General features: G+C 41.6%; 1 protein-coding gene across 2 annotated transcripts in view; it reads right to left on the bottom strand.

The window, feature by feature from the left end:
* LOC140424480 (proteasome activator complex subunit 4-like) overlaps window positions 1–23,873 on the bottom strand; it is a 231,193-nt gene that overhangs the window by 85,710 nt on the left and 121,610 nt on the right. For both annotated transcript variants that reach the window (XM_072507869.1, XM_072507870.1), the window contains 11 exons: window positions 23,631–23,686; window positions 22,853–22,951; window positions 15,422–15,484; window positions 13,407–13,502; window positions 9,087–9,218; window positions 6,314–6,523; window positions 5,030–5,166; window positions 4,878–4,931; window positions 2,746–2,875; window positions 1,266–1,347; window positions 46–196 (listed from right to left, as the gene is read on the bottom strand). In XM_072507869.1, coding sequence (XP_072363970.1) covers window positions 46–196; window positions 1,266–1,347; window positions 2,746–2,875; window positions 4,878–4,931; window positions 5,030–5,166; window positions 6,314–6,523; window positions 9,087–9,218; window positions 13,407–13,502; window positions 15,422–15,484; window positions 22,853–22,951; window positions 23,631–23,686 — 1,210 coding nt within the window. The remainder of the gene's footprint in view (window positions 1–45; window positions 197–1,265; window positions 1,348–2,745; window positions 2,876–4,877; window positions 4,932–5,029; window positions 5,167–6,313; window positions 6,524–9,086; window positions 9,219–13,406; window positions 13,503–15,421; window positions 15,485–22,852; window positions 22,952–23,630; window positions 23,687–23,873) is intronic.

Here is a 23,873-nt window from a genome sequence, read left to right as displayed (position 1 = left end):
TACACTTTCAGAAATACAATACACCAATCTTGCTCTTATACTTACTGAGGCCAGGTGTAGTACCCCCAGTGTGTCTTTTCTACAAAGAGACAGGCTTCCCAGTCATCCTTAGTCCGTGGCAAATTGGAGCTATCGTAATGGAGCCACTTGTTATCAGGTCTGTCTCCTGGCTGGATTGTTTTTGGACGAGATCCACCTTGTTAGGAAATGCAAATACAAAAATACACAATGTTAATAATAAGAAGCTTAAAAATCAAGAAGTCTTAGGGTCAAACCCTTTATTTCAAATTTCACCAGTGAATACAACTGTGCAAAAGAAGTTTGAAAATAATTATTATAAATCAGTGTAATGGGTTTGTGTGAAGCAGGTGACTTTGGACCTATGGTTCCCAAAGGTCCCCAGCTCCACATATATGGGCTTACTGTAGATAACTTGAAAGAGTGATTGCTAGAAATAGTTAATTATCATTGCATCAGGTTAGTAGAAGATGGAGTTTGATCTTTATCTTGTCCTATGGTCTATCATTAGACTAGTGGCATATTTTCACCAACATGTTAATTCTATTTTTTCTGTAATATTAGTGTTTGAAGCATCCCTGCTCACATATTTAATGTTTTCAGTGAGTACAGTACTGTGAAACAAAAACTTCTAACTGCAAGTAAATGTTTTAAATATTTATGACAAAATAGTTTGTAAATAAGGGTTCTTGGGATATGAATACTGTAATTACAACCAGCAATATTGAAACATCTAACTTGTGCAATGTATGGTTGAGATACTGGAAGCACAAGCAAGGGAACTTAGCACTGGGATCATGAAAACTTTCAACACAAAAACCCAAGAGCAAGCAGACCTACTCAAGTGTAATTTCAAGTTCAATCTGTATTCTGCAATAGTCTGCCTACAGTGGTAGATATTAAAATACCTTCAACAATGTCCAAAGATGCGGTGCATGACTCATATTTAAATTTTCATATTTGAGTTAGCCGACGTTCTTACGGGTCAATTTTCTTTACAAATTAGAGAACATTCTTGCAACTTTTCACTTAAAAATCAGCGACAAATAAAACATTTAGACAAAATTGTTAGGTTTCCAAAATCATTGCAACTTGTGCCATACCTCAAAGAGCATTCCAAGTTAGAAATAGGCAACTTGTTCAAAATATTTGCATATCTTTTGAAAAGTTACTCTAAACGGAGAACTTGGAACATTTAAATGGAAATATCACCAACACATTAATCACCAAAGATCAATTCTACTTACAAATAGTGTATGGATCAATCTCTATTTTTTTGTGAGATCTCTTCAGCTGCTTCATAATGCCAGCCACAGCAGATATTGCCATCTACAGATGAAAGCAATTTAGCACTGGTCACATGCAAGTTTTTGAAACTACCACATATTCTGACTAATAATTCTCAAAGTCCCAATAATATATCATGTGATTTTATGTAATCTAAGGCATTCAGAACTACCACCAGAATTCCTGGCTTAAAATAATTGCAGTCAGCTGCAGTATTTCAGGCCCTCGCACCACAAGCCATTTTTCATAAATAAATTCAACCAATGAATGTGGCTCAACTAAATGACAATTCATCCATCACAGCTGAGCCAGGTACTAACCTCACCGATTGTCCACATTGATGCATTTTCAGCAGAAATCACTGGGCAACAGAGGTAGTAACTAAGTGTGTGCACTCTGGTTCTTGATCTTTCCCATGTGTAAACCCCATTCCTGACCTGTGCAGGTAGACATTGTCTGTGCAATTGTCAGGTAGTCTGTGCAACATTGGTAGCCATTTACAATACGTCCCAGCACCACTTTACTTCTTGACAAAGGGAGCAAATCTCTTGTGTTTCACAATCTATGACAACGGATTTATATTACAGCACTTCTACATTTCCAATGAAAATCTTCCGTGCAGCTGTCTTAGGTAATTTCGCCCCAAAATCTATCCTTTCCTTGTATGAAAGCATGGACTCAATCTCACTACGCACTTAAGCAGGCAAAGTTGAAATGTTCCCTTTCTAAAGCTGTAGTCAGCAGCTATCTTTTGCATTTATAGAGGGAGCAACACACAATGATGTTTTAAAAAACAAACCAACCATGCCGACATTTACCTGGAAAGGCAGTTCCCTTCTTCCCTAATGATCAACATTATATTTATGTATATTTCTATCATAACTGGCTGACTGATTATTGGTGTGTTGTAATAATTCACTTAATTATAATAATTGCTTATTGTCACAAGTAGGCTTCAATTAAGTTACTGTGAAAAGCCCCTAGTCGCCACATTCCGGCGCCTGTTCGGGGAGGCGGGTACAGGCGCGCTGCTGGCATTGTTCTGCATTTCAAGCCAGCTGTTTAGCCCACTGTGCTAAACCAGCCCCTTAGTGTACACTTAGTGTAATGATGTAGCATCCCCGTTGGAATATAGGCCATTTTATGTTTGCAGTTACCAGTTTGTTTTACTTTTTAAAACTTTAAACCAGTAATGAAGATTGCTTTTTTTAATAGAGCAAATTTGATTTTTAATTTTAGTGCCCCAATTTCCTGTAAACCCATTTTCAATCTGAAACTTGCCAAAGACATTCACCTGATAGCATCTATTAGTGCACTTAGGTGTCAGTGATTCATTTTTCATATATCTTGCAGCTGATGAGCAGACTTGGAAATTGAGAACCAAAAATCCAAATCTTCTCTTCATTCAGACATGTGAAATTTAAAAGAAAGAAAACTTACCTTCCGGACTACTAAGGCATCATGATTGAGACTCTGTATGAAGAACTTGATTGCTCTCGTAGGTAGTGGCACATCATCTCTCAGCAAAAGGGAAAGGAAACCAATGGCTATTTGCTCAAATTTCCATGGTCTAAAAAAAAAAAAATCAAAGTTTCCTGATTAAAAATAAAAGTTCTTTACAAGATTTGTTAAAAGCCATGTTAAAATATCTACTTCTGTGCATCACGTTAGTGGTGAAGATATTCCTTTTTGCACCAATCTGATCAATAAACCTGAAGACTCATTGCAGTCAAGATTCTTATATACCAAATAATGATGCATAATAGTTCTTCTTTTGGACATTATATGAGATACATGTAACAAAAATCAGTGCAGTTACCAGTGGATCAGAATGCAACAGGCCTATCATCATTCTTATTTTTCCACTTCAGAATAGAATATTGGGAAAATATATTTAATATTATTGTAATACTACTATAATATTGAAGGGAAAGCTGCATTTTAATGTGATGGTTTTGTACCTCAATGTGTCATTTTCCTCCACTACCACATTTCCTTCTGACTTTATCCCCTTACCCTAGGGGCAGAAACTTATTCTGTAATAGTTCCACAATCAGCGGAAGTATTTCAGGCCCTTGGGCAACACGGTAGCACAGTGGTTAGCACTGTTGCTTCACAGCATCAGGGTCCCAAGTTTGATTCCCAGCTTGGGTTTCTGTCTATGTGGAGTTTGCATGTTCTCCCTATGTCTGCGTGGGTTTCCTCCGGGTGTTTCGGTTTCCTCCCACAAGTCCCGAAAGTCGTGCTGTTAGGTAATTTGGACATTCTGAATTCTCCGTGAGTACCAGAACAGGCGCCGGAATGTGGCAACTAGGGGTCTTTTCACAGTAACTTCATTGCAGTGTTAATGTAAGCCTACTTGTGACAATAAAGATTATTATTAAGGAGTCATCCTTCATAAATAAACCCAACCAGAGTAAGTTAAACAACTATTCATCCATCAAAGCTGAGCCAGATACTATCCTCAACCATTGTCCACATTGATACATTTTCAGTAGTGATCACTGGGCAACATCAGAAGTAATAACTAAGTGTGCGCACTCTGGTTATTGATCATTCCCATGTATAAACCCCATTGTTGTTCTGTGGAGGTAGACAGCTCAGTCTGTGCAACAACTGGCAGCCTTTTAAAATATGCCAACAGCACCAGTTTTCCTCTGCACATGAGAAAATCTCTCAAGGTTCACGATATATGACACTTGATTTGTATTGCAGCACCGGCTCTGAACTTACAATGCAAATCTGTCAAGCGGGTAATTGTCCCTCCAATCTACCCTTTGCTTGGGAGAAAGCCCGGACCCTGGGCGGAATCCTCTCCACGCCGGGTGGGAGAATCGCTGGGGCGCCGCACGAGTCCCGCCACGCCGCCCCGGCACCCGCAAGCGATTCCCCCCCCCCCCCAAAACCGGCGGGTCGAGAATCACGGCTGGCCGCTGGGAGAATCGCCGCTCGCCGTTTGTAATGGGCGAGTGGCGATTCTCCGGCCCGGATGGGCCGAGCAGCCTGCCCAACACGGCGGCTTCCCGCCGGTGCCGGCCACACCTGGTCACTGCCGGCGGGAACAGCGCGGGAACGCTGGGGGGGCGGGTGATTCCAGCACCGGGGGCGGCCTCAAAAGGGGTCTGGCCCGCGTTCGGTGCCCACCGATCGGCCTCTCTGAAGGAGGACCTCCTTTCCTCCGCCACCCCGCAAGATCCATCCGACATCTTCTTGCGGGGCGGCCTCAGGGAGGACGGCAACTGCGCATGCACGGGTTAGCAACGGCCAACCCGCGCATGCGTGGTTGACGTCATTTACGCAGCGGCAAGGCCCAGCGCGCGTAAATGACACAACGCTGCTACTAGCCCCCCCGGGGATGGGAGAATAGGGGGCTAGGAGCGGCCTCCGACGCCGGAGTGAAATACTCCGGTTTTCACTCCGGCGTCGGGACTTATTCTCCCGATGGGAGAATTGCGCCCCCTATCTCAATACCTCTTTAGCAGAGCTGAAATATGGCATACTGGAAACTAAGACATTGGTCTGAGCTATTGAACTAAAAAAAAATAGGTTATTGGACAGTTTTTAAAACTTACAAGTTCCGCTGGTCGAGCAAGTCCAACAAGATATCAATTAGTTTCTGATAATTCCTAAACAATAAAAATAAATCTTAATTATGAAGAAAACATTTAATGTAGCACTGATTTTTCATTTACTGACAAACTCAACCTGATTATATTCTATTTACCGTAAGGACTCATTATTTTTTGCTATTTGGCTCTGAATTCCATTTTCAATCTCTTCAGCAGAAAGAACAGTCAAATTAGAACTTGGGTCTTTTGCCTGGGTCAAGGATGCAGAAAGTTCCACACAACAATCTGAAATCTGAGCAGATGAGGTTATGTAGATTTATTGCTAAATAACCATTAAAATCTGACAAGAATATAATCAGTTATAAAGTATGACTGCAGCTGTCTGCATGTTTCTTTTCTCCCACAATTAAGGGGCAATTTGCTATGGCCAATTGACCCACCCTGCACATCTTCGGGTTGTGGGGGTGAAACCCACACGGACACGGGGAGAATGTGCAAACTCCACACGGACAGTGACCCGGGGCCAGAATCGAACCCGGGTCTTCGGCGCCAAGAGGCGTACTTTTAAAACAATGAGCAGCTTTTATTTATTGGGCAATGTCCTCTTTAACATTTCCACCATTTGTATTCCAGTATTTCCATTATTTGTACATTTAAAAATAAAAATTTGGCATTTCAAATAATCATCAGGAATTGTAAATCAAGTGCACAAAGCAGCATCTTAACATCTGAAAACCAGTTTCTCTTCCCCTAGCCCCAACTGACTTGACCTGTAAACACATGAATTTCAGATTCATAATCATTATTCAAGCCAGATGTTTTCATGGCACAGCCCTTCTCCTGACAAGGTCGTGCAACTAGAAATGTTAGTGAAATGTTAGTGGAAATCCAGCTACTGCTTCACGTCAGAGGTCTGCAGTAATAACAGCAGGATCCAACCCCTGTCGTCACTTGTGAACTCGCTTATGTCTCTGCAGGTGAGATCGAGCACTGACTACGTTCCCACACACAGTGCAGGTAAAGGCCGTTATCTAAAAACAACAGCAAGAGGATTTCAACCCCGATGATGTCCTTTACTTACAAGGAAAAAGTGCTCATCTTTTTCCTGGTTCCATCTTCTTAATGCTGACTCCCTTAGACCCTTCAATCTGAAAGGAGCTGAGCATAGACCCAGATACTATTTCTTCCTGGCTCTCTAAATAGGCAGCTGCCATATGTTGGGGAAGGAAACTACAGTCTGCCTCATTTACTTGACTGCGCTGCTTCATGCTCAAGTGCTCTGACCGGCCATTGCCGGTGTCCCCCAGGAATTCTAAGTAATATAACAGGGAAAGAGACTTAGTTTCATGCTCAAAAGGTTGAGCATTTCCCACATTCAAAGGATAGGATATTTGCCCCAACATTTAGTATCCCCATTTAGAGCATCAATAATTACTTACTCCAAAATCTAGGCCAATGGTTTCATACTGCCTATGTATCTTCTCTGCAAGATCATCAAATAGACGAACTATGGAAGGTTTTTCCAAAAACATTGCTTTGCTGAGCCCTGAAGAGACTATCGCTGGCCACGTAGCAACAATGCAGTCCCAGTCGTGGAGGTTGGCCAAGCAGACTCCATTGTGGTTTCCAAGAAGACAGTACAGTGCACCCTGTTTTACAATGTGCAAAAAAGAAATACAATTGAACAAATATATCTGAAACTACCTCAAAACTTTGAGGAAAAAATTTAAATCATTAATTGTAACAATAAAGCAACCATTTCAATGTCAATGTTTTTATTTATTCAACCCATTGGAGGCAGAGTTATGAACCGCAGCTTGCATAACAGGCTAGGCTTGGAAGACGCACAAAGGAATTTGAGCCTTGGAGTGATGGGCATGGAGGAGAACCTTATCAGCAGAATCATAGAATAGTACATCACAAAAGGAGGCTATTGGGCCCATTAAGCCTGTGTTGGCTCTTTTGATAAGCAATTTAGTTAGTCCAACTCTCCATTCTTTCCACATAACCCTGCAATATTTTATCCTTCAAGTTTATTGCCAATTCCCTTTTGACGCTTACTATCAAATCTGTATCCCTATCAAGCACTTCCACCCAAGTCCTAACCATTCATTATATAAATAAGTTTTCCTCCTGTTGCCTCTGGTTCTTTTGTCAATCAGCTGAAATATTTTCTCTCATTATCTCCCCATCAGACAACGGAAACAGTCTCTCTCTATTTACACAGTTCATGATTCTAAACACTTCTATCAAATCCTCTCTTGGTCTTCACTGAACTAAGATCAACCCCAGCTTCTCCAGTTCTATCCATGAAACTGTAATGCCTCATCCCTGAAACTATTCTCGTATTTTTCTCCTGTATCCTGTACCCGTTCCAAAACATTATCAGCTTCCCTAAAGTGTGGTAGCTCGAATTGGACACAATAATCCAGCATTGTGGTTAAGATTGGGATGACGATATAAACAGACAGATGTTGGTTTTCATAATTGACACAATGTAGTCTGAAGCTCATACCTAATTCAGCCTAAATGAACATGTGGAAGGGGAGTGGAGTTGAGGACTAAAACTACTCCAGTATTCATATATATTCTTAAATCTTCCTAGACATTCTGCAACAGGGTTTCAGCACAAAAAAAGGGTGCAAAGAAATAAAGTTGAACCATTTGCCCCTCCAATGAATGTGAGATGTGAAACACCTAGCTTGTGCCAAATGACCAAGAATGTTTAAGACACAAATGAAGGGGCTGTGAAGACAGCAGACAGGCTACTCAAAATGTGGAAATGATAAGGAGCAAGCATCACAAGACTATGCTCATAACAGAATGGGATCTCACAAATGTTAGGAAAGCACAGAAGGTTAAAAAAAAGGCACAGGTAAGCATTTTAGTGTCAATGGGCGAAGAGAGATGATGATCCTGGTGAAAGCTGGACAGCAAACTTGCTCCATTTCTAATCAGAAATTTACAGGAAAGCAAATAATGACCCAGTATGGACATCTATTGTTTCCTGTTTTATTAGAGAGTTGTACAATATAACCTTAAAACTTTCCCAACCCCTGCCATCCTGACAGACTTTAGCTGCTGCAATGATGTAAGACACAAAATCTGTCCTTTCAATGAAAAACAATATTCAGCAATTAAAACCCATTCAGGTGCATCTGTTTACTGTACAGAAGCAATTGAAATAGGAGAATTGATTGCCTTCAAAGCACAATGCTCCCTCAAAAACCAATGAATGATGGGTCCCAATGATCTTACAATCCATTTCGAACAGGATGTAAACCACACAGTAGAGGTGCAGTAGATCTGGAATGATTTGCATCCCCAAATATCAAAACTCTGAACTAATTGACAAAAGGAAAAGTTACAAACTGTTGGAGATAACAGTTAATATTAGGCAGGATGGATGTCGATTGATTTTGATTTTTTGGGTGGAGAAACTAACAAATCGGAGAGGAGTAATAGGGACCAATTTCCAGAGCAAACTCCAAACCAATTATCATCCTCAGCCTTGATTGGGGAGAGGAGGGCCTTGCCCATCAAGTCCTTGTGAATGCTGACTCAAAGCAATCCCGCTGCACACGCCCTGCACCAAGGCTGAGTTCAAGGGCTGGGAGGTGTTGGTGGTGTGGGTGTGTGTGCACCTGCATGCTAGACAGACAGACAATAAACTACTGATATAGGCATCACTTCCCCCATTACCTTATAGATTTTCTTTGAGAGCCATGTTAGGTATGCTGGGTAGATGTGTTTTCATTGAAAATAAGAACCTCAAAAACATTACTCATGTAAAAGTCGATCCCTTAACTTCATGCCTAAAAAATGGATCTCAAAATTTCGACTTTTACATGAGTATACAAAGTAAATAAATTAACACTTGCATCTTTACATAATCTTTCAATGTATGGCTCTTTACATTGCAAGCAGGAGAAAAACTGAATGGTTAGTCAGTTCCTTCGCAACATTTTAAAATATGTTTTACTACTCTATACATAGTCTTGAAGCCTACTTGCGACAATAAGCGATTTTCATTTCATTTCATTTCTTTGAAAAAGACAAAAGTATGCTACAGGCAGATAACAATTACAGAAATATAATTTCATATGGGATACTTTTTAATGAGAGACCATAAACAAATTGCTGTAACTGGGCTGATACAGTATGGGGATATTCTATTATCGCTTAATTCTTTATCTTACATCAAAAACTTACTTTTAATTGTTGCTGGCTTATATTCTGTTTGTCAGGGTGCAAATACTCCAGCACCAGTGGAATAAGATCTCGACAGCAAAAATTGTAAGTCCCCAAGGCTGTGAAGAAAACATGCTGGGCTTTGCTACGAACCTGCAAATGCATACATCATTATGAGAAAAGGGCTTGATTATTTTTACACCACACAAAGCAAATTTCTAATTACAATCATAATTCTTTTAAACTTCTCCTTGAATGACTCAATGAATTGTAAACTGTAAACCTGACATAATAATTTTAAAATGTGCATATAATGCCAAAATGTCAAAATCAACTTTTTAAAAAAATGTATTAGTGCATAGGGACACAAACTACAAACATGCTGTAAGTGTATAAATTGTTTAATGTATTTAATTTATTAATTTATAAATATTTACACACTGAAACAGAGAAGAGCATTCATAAGGCACATTTTAGTGGACAGCATTAAACTGCTTTTCATAAAACTCAGTAAATGAATCGAGGAATATAAAGACAATGTTTCATGTAAAAGCAAAAACAGACAATGTTGCAAATGTTCTTTGGTTATAAGTCATCAGACACATTGTGTAATTAAAGCATATTCTAGTTTTGTTTCAAATTTGCAATATTTGTATTTTCCCCATTTGTATTATGTTTTTATATTATTTGTTTACCATAGGAAACATGGGCATTTCTGAGGTTTACAGGGACTTCCCTTCTCCTTAGGAATGTACTGAAAACCTATAAATCCTATAAAACAGAAGTTAGCCAAAACGTTCAGTATGCCACATTACACCGATTACTGTCCCACATACAAAGGTTCAAAGTCTCAAAGACTTAGTAACCAGTTACAAAAGTGCACCTTTTCTTACATGTAATGGAAAATAAGCACTCAAATAAAAAAGGAAAAGCAAACCATGAGTACAAACAAAACAAGGATTTTGCACTTGTACCTCTACCTTCAATTCTACAATTTATGGTTACTGTCAACTACTAAAAAATTGCTAGCAGTTAGCAGTCAACAGTCAAATAATTGTAAGTGGGTTCCTGGTTAGGTGTTAATTATTGTAGTTGGCAGTTGACTGACTAGTTGTAACTCTGGATTCTGAAAGGTACATAACGGAGAGCTTGGCGAGAAAGCAGATTCTGCTAAATGGAATTGCTCATTAAATAAAGTGACAACAGGAATTTGGTGAGAATGAAAAATCAGAATTCATGTGGGGAGGGGGGCGGGGAATGAGATCCTAAGAAATTTAAACCAAGGGCTAACTATAAACAATTGAAGAAATTAATTTGATCTAAGGAGTGTGATGACCCATGTGCTTTTGGAGAAATGGTCTCTTTCAGAACAAGGTTTATTTAGGATCTGAGTTTTGGTAAAGAAAGTTGCAGTAATTGGCCAAATGACCAAGTTACCTGGGAGATGAGATAATATAACAGTGAAGGATCAATAAGTGAATTTAGGGGTGGGAAAGTTCTTGGGAGTGATTCTGTGTTCAAGCAGTTTAATTTTAGGGTTGAGAACAAGAGCACTGGAGAAGAGAAAACACCGCTCTCAAACAGAATTTAGTTGACTCTTGTAACTGAAGGACTCCAAACAGCAAGTTGGACTTCTGGTTCAGCAAAGCTCGGGAGAGAGAGTTTTCAATGTAAAACTCCAGAGCTGAAAACTATTAGAATCAAGGGAGGCAAAGATGATCATGCCTATCGTCTGTGTGTTTGGTCCGGTTCTAGTGGGTACGTATACGACTGCTAAGCTCAAACTGCACTCGGAAGGTTCTGATGCAAATAAGATAGGATACTGCAGATGGGATTTCTTCGCTTTGCACCTTCTCTCTGCCTCTGAAATTAGCTCACTTTGGAAGAGGGTCACGCACATTTTTATTTGGTGTCAGGTGAGTTCCTCCCAGGACATGAGATCAATAGCAAACTCCTAAGTGAAGCCTTCAGAGTGTATCCAAGTGGTGCTTCCTTTGACTGCCATGAGAGCACAGCCCAGATTCAAGCTCGCCCTAGAAGATTTGCATTTGTAATCAAGATCAGGATTATATGGCTCTTCCCGCCCAGCTGATATTACGGTCCTGCCGAAGTGAACGGCAATTTAAATAGCCTACCACATCTGCCGGTGGGAGATGCCATGGTGGGGCCCATGTGTCAGGCATTCTGGCTACATGACCAGACCAATTCAGTTGTAACTGTCTCAATATGATGTTGATCCTTGGCATGCCAGCTTGGGTGAGCACCTCAGTGTCCAATATTTTGTCCTGCTATCTGATTCTGAGAAGCTTCCAAACTCACTGCTCATGGAACTCTTGAGTTCAACTGAGAGCAAAGAACCATCCCATAAGAATACAAAGATGCTCCATTGTCCACCGATACAAGTGGAAAGGAACTCATCAATCTTGTTACAAACATTGAAGAATCTCACTCCTCTCCGTTGCCAGCAAAATCCTTTACCAGAATCCTTCAAAACCGCTCAGTGCAACAATATGACCAGAATCTGCGGCCAGAGAGTCAGCTTCGGAAAAATGTTAAGGAACCACTTATGGTATGATATGGTGTTTTTAAGTTAGCGAGTTCCAGGAAGATAGTAATAGTCTTCCGGAGGATATAGGCTGATGAAATGGGAAGTTAATGCAACAAATCATATCGGTAGGAAGAATAAGGAAAGAAAATATAAACAAAATAGTTCAATTTTAAAGATATGCAGGAATAAGTGACTTTGCGGTGAACACACAGAGGTCTTTGCAGGTGGCAGGACAATTCAAGAACTAGAGTTGTTCTGCTTTGAGCAGAGGGAAAAGGGAGATTTGACCAAGGTGTGTAAAACCTTGAATGATGTTAATGGGAGTAAATGAGGAGAAATTTACCCAAGGAATTACAATCTGGAACATACTGCCTGAAATGACAGTGGAAGCAGATTCAATATCAACTTTCACAAGGGAATTAGATAAATTCTTGAAGTGGAAAAAATTCCCAGGGCTCCAGTGAAAGAGGGCAGTCAAGACTCACTGGATAACTCTTTCAACGGGTGGAATTAAATACTGGTGCTGCCACCTTATTAATGTCTTAACATTGTGGACCAATGTCCCCCTTCTATATCATTCTATGATTCTAGCTTCAAAGTAGACTTAGCACGTGAAAATATTCTGGCCTCCTGCCCAGAGTCTAATTAGATATGGCTCTGGATTACCAAAAAGGTGCCACTTACGAGACTTAGAGCAAAGATAAAGACAGGATATGGCAAATCTTAGAAAAACGTACAGGAGAACATGTAGGCTGCCACTTGGACAGACACTATTTGATGGAGAAATGCAAGTGATACATTTTGTAAGTAACAATTGGGAAAGGGAATAAACATTAAATATTGATATTTTACTAGAGTAGAGGAACTTTCTGCAGCCATAAGACATTAATAATGTAGCAGCACCAGTATTTATTTCCATCAAAGTGACAACCAGAATTCTTTCTTTTGTTTCCACAAGTGTTGAATTCAAAAACTAGGAAATAATATTTAATTTATACAAGCCCTTAGATAGGTTGCGGTTGGCCTATTGTGTATTTATGCTCACACCATTACAGGAAAGCAACAGCAAAACGCAGTGTAAATTCTTTGTAATGTTATTAAGGAATGCAGAATTGAGAATGCTTTATTTTGTCCCACTGGAGCTGCGAAGTGGTCAGATGGAGATCCTTAGGATTATCAAGGGTCAGCAGTTCATCTGTCGGGGAACTGCCACACCCAAATGTAATTTTCAGGACAAGGTTAATTAGAATCATAGAATTTACAGTGCAGAAGGAGACCATTCGGCCCATTGAGTACTTGGAAAGAGCAGCCTACTTAAGCCCACGCCTCCACCCTATCCCCGTAACCCAACCGAACCTTTTGGCCACCAAGGGGCAATTTAGCATGGCCAATCCACCTAACCTGCACATCTTTGGACTGTGGGAGGAAGCCATAGCACCTGGAGAATACCCAGTCAGACACGGGGAGAAAGTGCAAACTCCACACAGACAGTCATCCGAGGCCGGAATTAAACCCGGGCCCCTGGAGCGGTGAGTCAGCAGTGCTAACCACTGTGCCACCCAGGGGATAATCACAATATAATGAAAGGAAAGTTTAGACAAAGTTACGACGTACAATTCTCTGCAATAACAATTGCTGATTATTCTTGATCACTTACAAAAGAAAATTAGACAATTGCCGTAAAAAGAAAAATATTAACGAATGGGCTAAAAAAACACATCAAATTCAATACTCATGGTGGAAAATACTGCAAAAATTCCATGTTGCAAATTCCAAGAGTTAAAAGAAGTCACCTGACTGTATGTGCTAGTAGACAAAAGCAGGAGATCTCGCATCAAGTCACTGTGCACTGTTTTGTATTCACAGCCTTCAACAGTCAAAGTTCGTAGCTATACACAAGAGAAACAAGACAATGATCACTTGGTGCAACCCATAATGAATGTATGAACTGACAAATTAGGAGCAGGAGTAAGCAACTTGCCCCTTCGAGCCTGCCCAGATGGGAATCGAGCCTGAGTCCCTGGTGCTGTGAGACTATGCTAACCACTGTGCCACCGTGCTGCCTTATGTTGCAATCAAGTCACCTCTTACTGTTCTAAACTCCAGCAGATACAAGTTGAGCCTGTCTAACCATTCCTCATGACAACCCACCCATTCCTGCTATTAGTCTAGTAACATTTCTCTGAACTGTTTTCAATGCATTTACATCCTTCTTTAAATAAGGAGACCAATACTGTACACAGTATTCCAGATATGGTCTCATCAATGCCCTGTATAACTGAAGCTTACACCTACTTTTGTAGTCAATTCCCCTCACAATAAATAACATTCTATTAGCTTTCCTAATTACTTTCTGGACCTGCGTACTAGTCTTTTGCTGTTCATGCACTAAGACCTCTAGATCCCTTTGCAAAGCAGAGCCCTGCAATCTCTCACCATTTAGATAATATATTTCTTTTTTATTTTTCCTTCCAAAATGACAATTTCCCACTTTCCCACATTATACTCCATTTGCCAAATCTTTTCCCATCACTTAACCTATTTACTTCCCCTTGTAGCTTCCTCAAGTCCTCCACAATTTACTTTTCTACCTATCTTTGTCATAAAATTTAGCAACCATATATCCCTTCTTCCAAGTTAATCATATAAATTGTAAAAAGTTCAGGCCAGCACTGGTCCCTGTGGCACACCATCTTGCCAACCAGAAAATAACCCATTTATGCCCACCACCCGTTTCCTGTTAGCTAGCCAATCTTCTATCCATGCCAATACATTAACCCCCACAGCATGAACTTTCATTGTTCGCCATTATCTTTTCATGTGCCCCCTTATCAAATGCAAAATCTAAGTATAGTACATCCAGCGGTTCCATTATCCATAGATATGCTACTTCTTCAAAGAACTCCAATAAATTGGTTAAACACGATTTCCCTTTCACAAAACCATGTTGACTCTGCCTGATTACCCTGAATTTATCTATATGCCCTGCCATAAGGTCTTTAATAATAGTTTCTCACATTTTCCCCACGATATTAAACTGTAATTAGGCCTCAAATTCCCTGCTTCCTGACTCTCTTTTTGAATAAACGAGTTACATTTTCTATCTTCCAATCTAATGGAATGTTCAACAAATTTGGAAAAGTAAACTCAATACATCAACTATCTCACTAGCCACTTCTTTCAAGACCCTAAGATGAAATCTATCAGGAACCAGGGACTTGGTAGCCTGCAGCTCCAACAATTTGTTAAGTACCACTTCCCTGGGGATTGCAATTTTCCCCGAATTCCTCCCTCCCTTCCATTACTGATTAACAGCTATTTCTGACGTATTACTTGCATCCTCTATAGTGAAGACTGATGCAAAATACATGTTCAATTCATCGGCTATCTCCTTACTTTCCATTATTAATCTCTCAGACGCACTTTCTATAGGACCAACGCTCCCTTCTGTTTATTTCTTTCATACTCTATTTTTTCCTTCCTTATCAATTTTTTGGTCAAGCTGTTTTTTATTTTCTGTTCAACCTTCTGACCTGCCACCCACCTTTGCACAATTATACGCTTCTTCTTTAAATTCGATACTAACTTTCATTTTTTAAAGTTAATCATGGATGGGTCCCCCCCTTAAGAGTTTTTCTTTCTCGGAGTAACATTTTAAAATCTTTGAATGTTATAATTTCAAGTTCTCTCCAAAATGTTTGCATTAAAATTTATTCAAAACTTTAAGTCCATAAAAGTTTCAAGAAACATATTCATATTAATCCCAGTGGGATAAACATCAGATTTAGTTAATTTGGAATAGACAAACCTCATGCTGCAGCATAACTCGATCAATCAGCAGTGCTCGGATGTGTTGTTTCCTTCCGTGTAGCTGTAGATTGAACAGTTAGAGAAGTAACTTATGATTATTTTAAAAACATCAATATTTCAAAATGGATTTATTTGCTATATTTATTATACTATGAAGGTAGGAGATCTTGTGACACAGTGGTAGCATCTCTACCAGAAGTTCCAGGTACAAGTGGAACACCAGGACATATTGGCTTGAGAGGCGTGTTCATAATGCACCTATTCCTCAAAAAGGAAAAAAAAAATGTGAAGACACACTAAATAAAATATGAAGGTAGACAAGGAATTTTCTGAAATAGAGGAAATAACAGGTACTTGTTATGGGAATGATAAGTTTGGGAGTTACATGGAGTGGCATGCATCAGGAATCAAAGCCTGGGGCTTTGGGGCCTGCCCGCAGGGGGCCTTCCTGTAGCATCTTTCGGTCCTGCCAAAGTCTATGGGCTTTGGTATGGCTCGCCCACTGCAGGGGGTTGACTTCAGTGGGACAGGATGTTCATGCCAGTGGGAAAGGCTGGAAAATCCCATGCAATGTTAGTGCTCCTACTGTTGCGGATTTACATAAATGATCGTAGTTCAGAAACAAAAGTTGGCCACATGCACACAAATTAAACCAATGTGAATTTGATGAAGCAACTGAGGGGGAAAATTAGAGACCTGGACAACGTTTCCAAGCGAACTAATCTACAGCTGATTAATTTCCATACATGAGTGCAGGATCTTAAATAATGGAAGAACAAATAAACACATGTTTCCTTAATGAAAGATATTGGAAATAACTATTGAAGATATTGATAGCAAAGTCAACACTGACCATTTCTAGTCATTGCTGAATAACAATGAAGCAAAAACAGAAGCCATGTTGTTAAATCAATAGACTGCAAGCTTGAGATGGAGATGAAGCTGCAGGTAGCACTCAGATCAGGTTCAACTTCGTACAACTCAGTTAATTCTTATCAAGATACAACAGAAATATCCAAGCTCTGGGACTGGTTCAAATTCTTGGAACTCGAGCCTTGAAAATAGGCAAACGAAAAGGAGCCTTTTGGAGGAATAAACCTGGATTGATACAGTGCCTTTAACCAAGAAAAACATTCTCAGGTGCTTTACAGAAAAGGAAAAGAAACAAAAGAAACAGACATAAAGGTGGGACAGATAAAAGAATAAATCAACATCCGGCATGTGGGAGGCTTTCAAATGTCAGTTGATTAGAATTCGCGACCGACATGTACATGTGAGGACGAAAGATAAAGGTGGCAAGTATAGGGAACCCTGGAAAACAAGGAATATTTCATTTCATATTATGAACCTTGTCAAAAAGAAAAAGGAAGCATTTGTAAGATCTAAAAGGCTTAGGACAGATGAAGCCCTTGAAGAATATAAAGAAAGTAGGAAGGAACTTAAGGAAGGAATTAGAAAGGCTAAAAGGGGTCATGAAATGTCACTGGCAGACAGGATTAAGGAAAATCCTACGGTGTTTTATACATATGTAAAGAGCAAGAGGGTAGCCAGAGAAAGGGTTGGTCCATTCAAGGATATTAGAGGGAATCTATGTATGGAATCAGAGGAAATGGGCAATTTACTAAATGAATACCTTGCCTCAGTATTCACCAAAGAGAAAGACTTGGTGGATGAAGAGTATAGGGTAGTGTGTGTAGATATTCTGAATCATGTTGATATTAATAAAGAGGTGTTGGGCATTTTAAAAAGCACTAAAGTAGATAAGTCCCCAGGGCCTGATGGGATCTATCCCAGAATACAGAGGGAGGCAAGAGAGGAAATTGCTGGGGCCTTGACAGTAATCTTTGCACCCATGTCCATAAGATGGCGCCGGAGCGAGGCGACTCTGCGAGCTCTCCCCAACAGATCCACTTTTTAATTAATTTATACTTGTTCTAATCTTTTAAAATTTAATTCTAAGACTAACCTCTCTCTTTTATCTTTTCTTGCAGGCTTGAACATCCTCCGAGGCTCGCGGAGACCTTTGGACCTGACCTCCACGACCTGGAAGTGGTTCGGGCCCAAACCGGAAGTGAAGCCCCAACCTCGATTTGGAGCCGACCCGGACCTCGGAACTCCCAACCCGGCCTAACAACCGACGCCAGTCCCTGGATCGCCTGGCCCAGTCCCTGGAGCTCCTGACCCGACCCCCGATGACGAGTCCCAGCCCAACTCGACCCGGAGAGGCCCGCCCAGCAACCCAACCTACCTGGAGATGGAAGAAAGAAAAATCCAAGTGGAGGCCCGACATGGCCTTCTTCAAGACTCGACCCCAAGAGCGCCCAGGGAGGGAACAGACCACGGGACTCAGCCCAACCTGCCTCAGGAAGCCCCTGCCGAAATGGCGGAGACCCTACGTGAGGATCCGAATGCGCTGCAAGGTATTCACGTGCCCGCAGAACGCCGGGACCCATCCGGATCGCAAACCTGCCCCCCCCCCCCCAGTAATTCCTCTACCTCAACCAGCGCCCAGGACCCTGCCAATCACGACCCCGGAAACGTAACGAGCGCCCTGGTCCCCGCCAGCACCCTGGACCCCACCAGACGCAACCACCTACCTTCCACAAGGTCAGACTTCTCCCATCGGATCCCAGGATCATCCAGCCGCAGACGCCGACCGAGGAAGCGAGGGAAACTAGATGGTCTGCAGGTTAGACTGAAGCAACATGGTTTCAAGACCCCTCTCCCCAGCATACTCCTGGCAAACGTCCAAGCGATCAAAAACAAGCTGGATGAACTTAATGCCAGACTTACCTCTCAGAGGGAAGTAAGAGACTGCTGTGTGCTCTCTTTCACAGAGACATGGCTCACCCCCGCTTCACCGGACTGGGCCATACAGCCTGATGGCTTCTCAATTCACCGGGTGGACCGCACCGCGTCATCAGGCAAAGCGAAGGATGGAGGAGTTTGCCTCCTCATCAACTCCTCCTGGTGCTTGGATGTAGCGACCCTGGTGACCTACTGCTCCTCCGGACCTGGAATACCTGACCGTTAAGTGCCACCCATACTATCTTCCACGTGAGTTCACTTCAGCCATTATCACAGCGGTCTACATCCCACCCCAGGCAAAAGTGAGGAAGGCGCTGGACGAACTGTACAGTTATAAACAACTACGAAACAGGACACCCGGAGGCCTTGTTCATCGTGGCCGGAGACTTCAACAAGGCCAACCTCAAGAGTGTACTGCCAAACTTCCACCAGCACATCTCCTGTCCCACCTGCTTCAAGAAGACCACCATCATACCGATGCCAAAGAAGAACCAGGCAACGTGCCTCAATGACTACCGTCCGGTGGCCCTGACTTCAGTCGTAATGAAGTGCTTCGAGAGGTGGATCATGAAGCGCATCACCTCCATACTCCCAGAGCGCCTTGATTCACTGCAATTCGCATACCGTCGCAACCGGTCCTCAGCAGACGCCATTTCCCTGGCCCTACACTCATCCCTAGAGCATCTCGACAACAAGGACTCCTACATCAGACTCCTATTTATTGACTACAGCTCCACCTTCAACACCATAATCCCAGCCAAGCTCATATCAAAGCTCCAAAACCTAGGACTTGGCTCCCCACTCTGCAACTGGATCCTCGATTTTCTGACCAACAGACCACAATCAGTAAGAATGAACAACAACACCTCCTCCACAATAGTCCTCAATACCGGGGCCCCGCAAGGCTGCGTACTTAGCCCCCTACTCTACTCCCTGTACACACACGACTGAGTGGCAAAATTTGGTTCCAACTCCATCTACAAGTTTGCTGACGATACGACCATAGTGGGACGGATCTTGAATAACGACGAGTCAGAATATAGGAGGGAGATTGAGAACCTAATGGAGTGGTGCAGCGACAACAATCTCTCCCTCAATGCCAGCAAAACTAAAGAGCTGGTCATTGACTTCAGGAAGCAAAGTACTGCACACACACCCCTGTCAGCATCAACGGGGCCGAGGTGGAGATGGTTAGCAGTTTCAAATTCCTAGGGGTGCACATCTCCAAAAATCTGTCCTGGTCCACCCACGTCGACACTACCACCAAGAAAACACAACAGCGCCTATACATCCTCAGGAAACTAAGGAAATTTGGCATGTCCACATTAACCCTTACCAACTTTTACAGATGCACCATAGAAAGCATCCTATCTGGCTGCATCACAGCCTGGTATGGCAACTACTCGGCCCAGGACCGCAAGAAACTTCAGAGAGTCGTGTACACCGCCCAGTCCATCACACGAACCTGCCTCCCATCCATCGACTCCATCTACACCTCCTGCTGCCTGGGAAAGCGAGCAGCATAATCAAAGACCCCTCCCACCCGGCTTACTCACTCTTCCAACTTCTTCCATCGGGCAGGAGATACAGAAGTGTGAGAACACGCATGAACAGACTCAAAAACAGCCTCTTCCCCACTGTTACCAGACTCCTAAATGACCCTCTTATGGACTGACCTCACTAACACTACACCCTGTATGCTCCATCCGATGCCGGTGCTTATGTAGTTACATTGTATACCTGGTGTTGCCCTATTATGTATTTTCTTTTATTCCCTTTTCTTCCCATGTACTTAATGATCTGTTGAGCTGCTCGCAGAAAAATACTTTTCACTGTACCTCAGTACACGTGACAATAAATAAATCCAATCCAATCCAACCCTCATTAGCTACAGGTGAAGTTCCAGAGGACTGGAGAGTAGCCAATATTATTCCACTGTTTAAGAAGGGCAGGAGGGATAATCCAGGAAATTATAGGCTGGTAAGCCTTACGTCAGTGATAGGGAACTTATTGGAAAAGATTCTTAGTGATAGGATTTACTCACATTTGGAAACACATGGACTTATTAGCGATGGACAGCATGGTTTTGTGAAGGAGAGGTTGTACCTCACTAATTTGATTGAGTTTTTCGAGGAATTGACAAAGATGATAGATGAGGGAAAGGCAGTAGATGTTGTATACACGGGACTTCAGTAAAGCCTTTGACAAGTTATCTCATGGTAGACTGGTACAAAAAGTGAAGTCTCATGGGATCAGAGACGAGCTGGCATGTTGGATACTGAACTGGCTTGGGCACAGAAGACAGAGGGCAGCAGTAGAAGAGTGCTTTTCTGAATGGAAGGCTGTGACTAGCGGTGTTCCACAGGGATCAGTTCTGGGACCTTAGTTTTTCGTAGTGTATATAAATGATTTGGAGAAAATGTAGCTGGTCTGATTAGTAAGTTCGCAGATGACACAAAAATTGGTGGAGTTACGGATAATGAAGAGGATTTTCAGAGGATACAGCAAGATATAAACTGGTTGGATCTTTGCCGGAGAAATAAAATAACAGGAGTTTAATTCGGACAAGTGTGAGTTAATGCACTTTGGAAGGTCCAATGCATGCAGGAATTACACAGTAAACGGTAGAACTCTTGCAAGTATTGACAGGCAGAGAAATCTGGGCACACATGACCACCGATCACTGAAAGTGGCAACGCATGTGGATAAAGTGGTCTAGAAGGCATACGGCATGCTGGCCTTCATCGGTCGGGGCATTAAATATAAAAATTGGCAAGTCACGTTGCAGCTGTACAGGACCTTCGTTCGGCCTCATTTGGAATATTGTGTACAATTCTGGTCGCCACACTACCAGAAGGATGTGGATGCTTTGGAGAGGGTACAGATGTTGCCTGGTATGGAGGGCATTAGCTATGAGGAGATGTTAGATAAACTCGGTCTGTTCTCACTGGAACTACAGAGGTTGAGAGGCGACCTGATAGAGGTCTACAAGATTCTGAGTGGCATGGACAGAGTGGATAATCAGGTGCTCTTTCCTAGGGTAGGAGAGTCAAGAACTAGAGGACATAGCTTTAAAGTGTGTGGGGAAAAGTTTAGTACAGATGTGCGAGGCAAGTTTTTTTAAACTGAAGGTGGTAAATATATGGAACGTGCTGCCTGGGGAGGTGGTGGGAGCAAGTATGATAGTGGCATTTAAGGGGCATCTAGACAAATATGAATAGGGTGGAAATGGAAGGATATGGACTCCGTAAGTGCATATGGTTTTAGTTTAGTCAGGTACCATGGTCGGCGCAAGCTTGGAGGGCCAAAGGGGTTGTTCCTGTGCTGTATTGTTCATAAACCAAAATGCTTATACACAGAATTTTTTTTAAAGTGAAGGGGGAACATTTGGGATTTAGCAATGAGTTCCACACAGTATGCCTATGGTTCCACCACATGTCCCCATGTCCTAGACTCCCTCCACCATGAATTTCTATCTACCCTGTGAGTTCCTTTCAAAATCCTAACCATATCAATAAATTTACCCCATGACCTTCTATATTCCATAGAATATGTTTGGTTTGTCATAAACACTAATTGCAGAAAATGGTTCACCTTCAATGACCAAGAACATTCTGGAAGAATGTGTGTTTTTTTAAAAAACAGTGTCCCCAAAAGGGTTAATGCTGTTCATGGAAAAGGCAACATTTTAAAAGAAAAGGTACTTAAGCATTTTAAAGAACCTGGAAACTGCTTTTGCCATTGGGGAGTAAACAATAAGGTTCAGTTGCTTGGGTAAAGAGGATAACCGTTCCTGTAGCTCCATACTCTGTCAATAGCAAAAGGTGAATGGACATTCTATCATATATTCTTTTTACCTTGAACCACTGACTTTTAATCTTTTGGCAGAATTTCTCTATTTTTTTTTGTGGGGGGGGGGGGGGTGGTGGTGGGAAGAGAGAAGGAGAGTGTGTGTGTGTGAGAGAGAGAGAGAGAGAGTTAGGGTATTTAGAACGGGTAATTATTACATTTTCATATTCCATGTTGTATGTTAATAAACATTGCTTTTTACTTGACAAATCTGGTTTCATAATAAACTAATAATTTTGTTGAATATTGAACAAACCTGGCAATTGCATGGTCATTCCGAGAGTCTTAGGTAAAGCACATATTTGGTTGCATAGCTAGCCGGGTAAATCATTTAAATATATGTGGTGACCCATGGAGCAGTGAAACGAAAGACAAGACAGTGTCCTCCTCCCATCTTGGCTGTAACAACTTAGCCCCTGGAGTCCTGGTAACATTCTGGTGAATCTATGCTGCGCTCCCTCCCAAGAATAATCCATTCTTTAAGGTGCGGTTCTCAGAACTGTACAGTGCCCCTACAGTACCCCAATGTGGTCTGACCAGTTTTGTAAAGCTGCAGCAAAATTTCCTCTCCTTTAGCCCTTTAAAAAGGCAAACAGTCCACAAGTCTTTTTGATCATATTTTTGGACCAAATTATTACATTTATGTGACGTGTACATGAACTCTTACATTTTTTGACATCTCCAATGTTCTTAGCTTGTTACCATTCAAAAAATATTCGGATCTACAATTTTTGTATCAAAAGAAAAATAATTGTTAATATGTAAACCTTACCCTGTTCTCCATGGATTTTTTCACAAGGTTAAAGCTTTTCCATCTGGAATCAAACTCATGCTTATATGAACCACGAAACTGCAGCAAGTCTCCCATAATCTGAAATTAATCGCATAAATTTTATTTAACAGTAGCAGGATGCAGCGAAAAAAAATCCCCCTTCCTCTTCTGAAGGCAATGACTCATACAAGAATACGAGCACAACTTCAATCCACCTTCCTGTGGACATTATTCATTGAAGGTGCGCATGAGAGGACTGCATTGGGTGTACAGTTTCATACGGTATGCCAAGAAGAAAATGCTGGAAAATCTCAGCAGGTCTGGCAGCATCTGTAGGGAGAGAAAAGAGCGAACATTTCGAGTCCCATGACTCTCTGTCAAAGCTACAATATGAGTCATTGGACTCGAAACGTTAGTTCTTTACTCTCCCCACAGATGCTCCCAGGCCTGCTGTGTTTTCCAGCATTTTCTTTTTGGCTTCAGATTCCAGCATCCGCAGTAATTTGCTTTTATCATTTGTTCATACGGTATGACTGTACGATCACAAAAGCATATATTCTACAGCAAAAGTCAATTGACAGGAAACAGCAGGAAACTGATCTCCCCTTCTCTCATCTGAAAGTACCAAGGCCAATTGTAGCAGTTGCTGAGATCAATTCAGTCAAGAGAGGTGTAAATATACCATCTTCCTGGTTGAGATGGATCAATCCCATACTGGGTTTAACTGAGCCACCATGGCAGCAAATGTATTGTTTTAAAATGTTATTTCCATTCTCACCTTAATTATTACAAATAAGGACTTTGTGTCATCTTCAGAATTATCCAACATGTGATCTAAAAGAATAGATAAGGAACAGATGTTTACATTTTCCCCATGTCTTGCATTTGGTTTTGCTGAACAGGGAAACAAAAATACTGTTACAATATGAAGCATTCTACTCGCTAATCATATTTCCTTCATGCACTCTCTAGAATAGGGGAAAAAACAGTAGCTCACTTGACTGGTTTACTCCATTTATCC

Source organism: Scyliorhinus torazame, chromosome 1 (assembly GCF_047496885.1).
Source record: "Scyliorhinus torazame isolate Kashiwa2021f chromosome 1, sScyTor2.1, whole genome shotgun sequence".
NCBI lineage: Eukaryota > Metazoa > Chordata > Chondrichthyes > Carcharhiniformes > Scyliorhinidae > Scyliorhinus > Scyliorhinus torazame.
Note: the sequence above shows the minus strand (reverse complement) of the source record. Positions and strands in the feature narration are given on the sequence as shown.